At 42.7% G+C, this 2,063-nt stretch overlaps 1 protein-coding gene across 1 annotated transcript; it reads right to left on the minus strand.

Annotated features, from left to right (window-relative positions):
* Positions 1-993: 993 nt before the first annotated feature.
* On the minus strand, positions 994-1,693 carry LOC107140296 (small ubiquitin-related modifier 3-like). Its single transcript, XM_048809788.1, has one exon. It carries the CDS (start codon positions 1,691-1,693, stop codon positions 1,229-1,231), a length of 465 nt encoding a protein of 154 aa, XP_048665745.1. The 3' UTR covers positions 994-1,228.
* Positions 1,694-2,063: the final 370 nt, after the last annotated feature.

Below are 2,063 nucleotides of genomic sequence, written 5' to 3' on the forward strand. Positions count from 1 at the left end.
CTTCCAAAGCAGGTGCTCAGAGACCTTGCTGAGTTATGACATGTGCTGCAACCTTCAAATGCAGTGTTTAATAAAAGCCAAAAGACAGAATATCAAACTATCTTTACTGTTTACAGTAGTAAAGGGTAACATAATGTACAAATTGGTGAACAAACAACAGAGCCAACAACATCCCACCACAGCCCATACAGCAAAACAGGAAATGAGGACATTTCTGCAAGACCTCAAGCAAGCGAGGTGATAGGTCACTGTCAGGTGACTATAAAAGGCAGAGAATGGCCATCAAGCAGCAATGGATCTTTACAGGCCAATAGGCAGAACTATGAACATTTTAATTGGTATAGATTCCCAAATATTTCACAGAACCGGAGTCACTTTTCTAATGCATAATTCCGATACTTATTCGGACAGTGGCAAAGTAAAAATCCATAAGAACACTAAGTCACCTTTCTGTGGGTTTCTTTTGCAACCACACTTTGAAGCAGCTCTTTTATACAACATAACTGCAAATTCAGTGATATTTCATTTTACTTTATATAAAGACCACAATTATCTGTTAAAAGTAAATCTGAGGCTTTGATACAATTACCAAATGAGAAACATGGTAATTATTTCCTGGTTTTGAAAAGATAAAAGCTGGTTTTGGTTGTTCCAATCATTGCCCACATACCCACACCCAGGCACTGAGTGCAGAGGTGGTATCCTGGGCCTCAGACCCAGAGGGGACACACTCAGGAGCAGAAAGCACTTGGACCTTATTACTGAAGGTCTTATTTTGTTTTTTACCTTTGAAGAAGTATTCCAGTATTTTGCCTTCAACTATACCATATGCTTGATGAAGTCTGTCATTTGCAGCTTTTAGAATTTTAAAAATGTGCCTGGTGAAATTCCACCCTCCATACTCTCCCACAGATGCACAGTGTGAACCTGAGCTCTCCACGTGATTGGGACAAGTAACTCCAGCAGTGACCACTACTCCAGACTGAGAGCCAACATTTGGCCACAAGTTTGAAGGAAAACATGTTTTGAGAGGGGCAATGAACAAAACCAAGAACAAAAACAAACCCAAAACCTTAAAACTTATTTCACAAAGAGAACAATGTGATTGGCCTAATGTAAGCTGTAGACTCATCCCTACAGAGTTTTGAGCTGCCCTGGAAGTGCTTCGAGGATCGTTTTGGTGACTGTCCTTGTCTTTCTCAGACTCCTCTGTGATCAGCGTGGTCGCTCACCATTCAATAACAAATGCAAGGATGATGGCAGGATGTGGGGTGGTCCCTCTGGAGGCCATCCCTCCCGTCTGCTGTTGGAACCCGTCGATGGTGTCCTTATCCTCCATCTCCAGCTGGGCTGGAGTGTCTGTTTCATTAATTGGTTGCCTATCAAACCTGAATCTAAGCTGTCTCATTGACAAGCTCTGCCTCTCGCAGAAGGCCTTCATCAGCTTGCTCAGTGGGGTGTGCCTCTTGATCTTGAATTGCACCACTGAGCCATCCTGCTCCACCACCTTCAGGTTAATGTGGTCATTCTCCACACCCCCATTGGGCTTCTCCTCGGACGTGGCTGTGCAGAGACTCTGAGATAGCGAGATGCGGAGGCAGAAGAGGCAGCCCCGATTGGGCGAGTCTTGCTCTGGGCCCCGCTGTTCTCCCAAATGCCTAACCTTTTCTTTGACATAAAGTGGCTGATTCATAGTGGGATAGGGAGAAGGAGCATGGGAGGAATAGATGAACTCTAGATAAGGCAGAGGGGTTGGAGGGAAAGGGAGGGGGCATGGGTTGGTAATGATGGTGGAATGTGATGATCATTACTATCCAAAGTATAGGTGCGAAGACACTAACTGGCATAAATATACTTTGTATACAACCAGAGATATGAAAAATTGTGCTCTATATGTGTAATAAGAATTGTAATGCATTCTACTGTCATATATAAATAAAAAAATAAATAAAAAGAATTTGTAAACAAGTTCAGTAAAGCATCAGGATACAAAATCAACACATAACAACAGCATTTTTATGCACCAGTAACTTGCTAAGAAAGAAAGTATGATCAGGGTGTAG

The sequence above is a fragment of the Marmota marmota genome, unplaced genomic scaffold (genome assembly GCF_001458135.2).
Source record: "Marmota marmota marmota unplaced genomic scaffold, marMar, whole genome shotgun sequence".
NCBI classification, from domain to species: domain Eukaryota; kingdom Metazoa; phylum Chordata; class Mammalia; order Rodentia; family Sciuridae; genus Marmota; species Marmota marmota.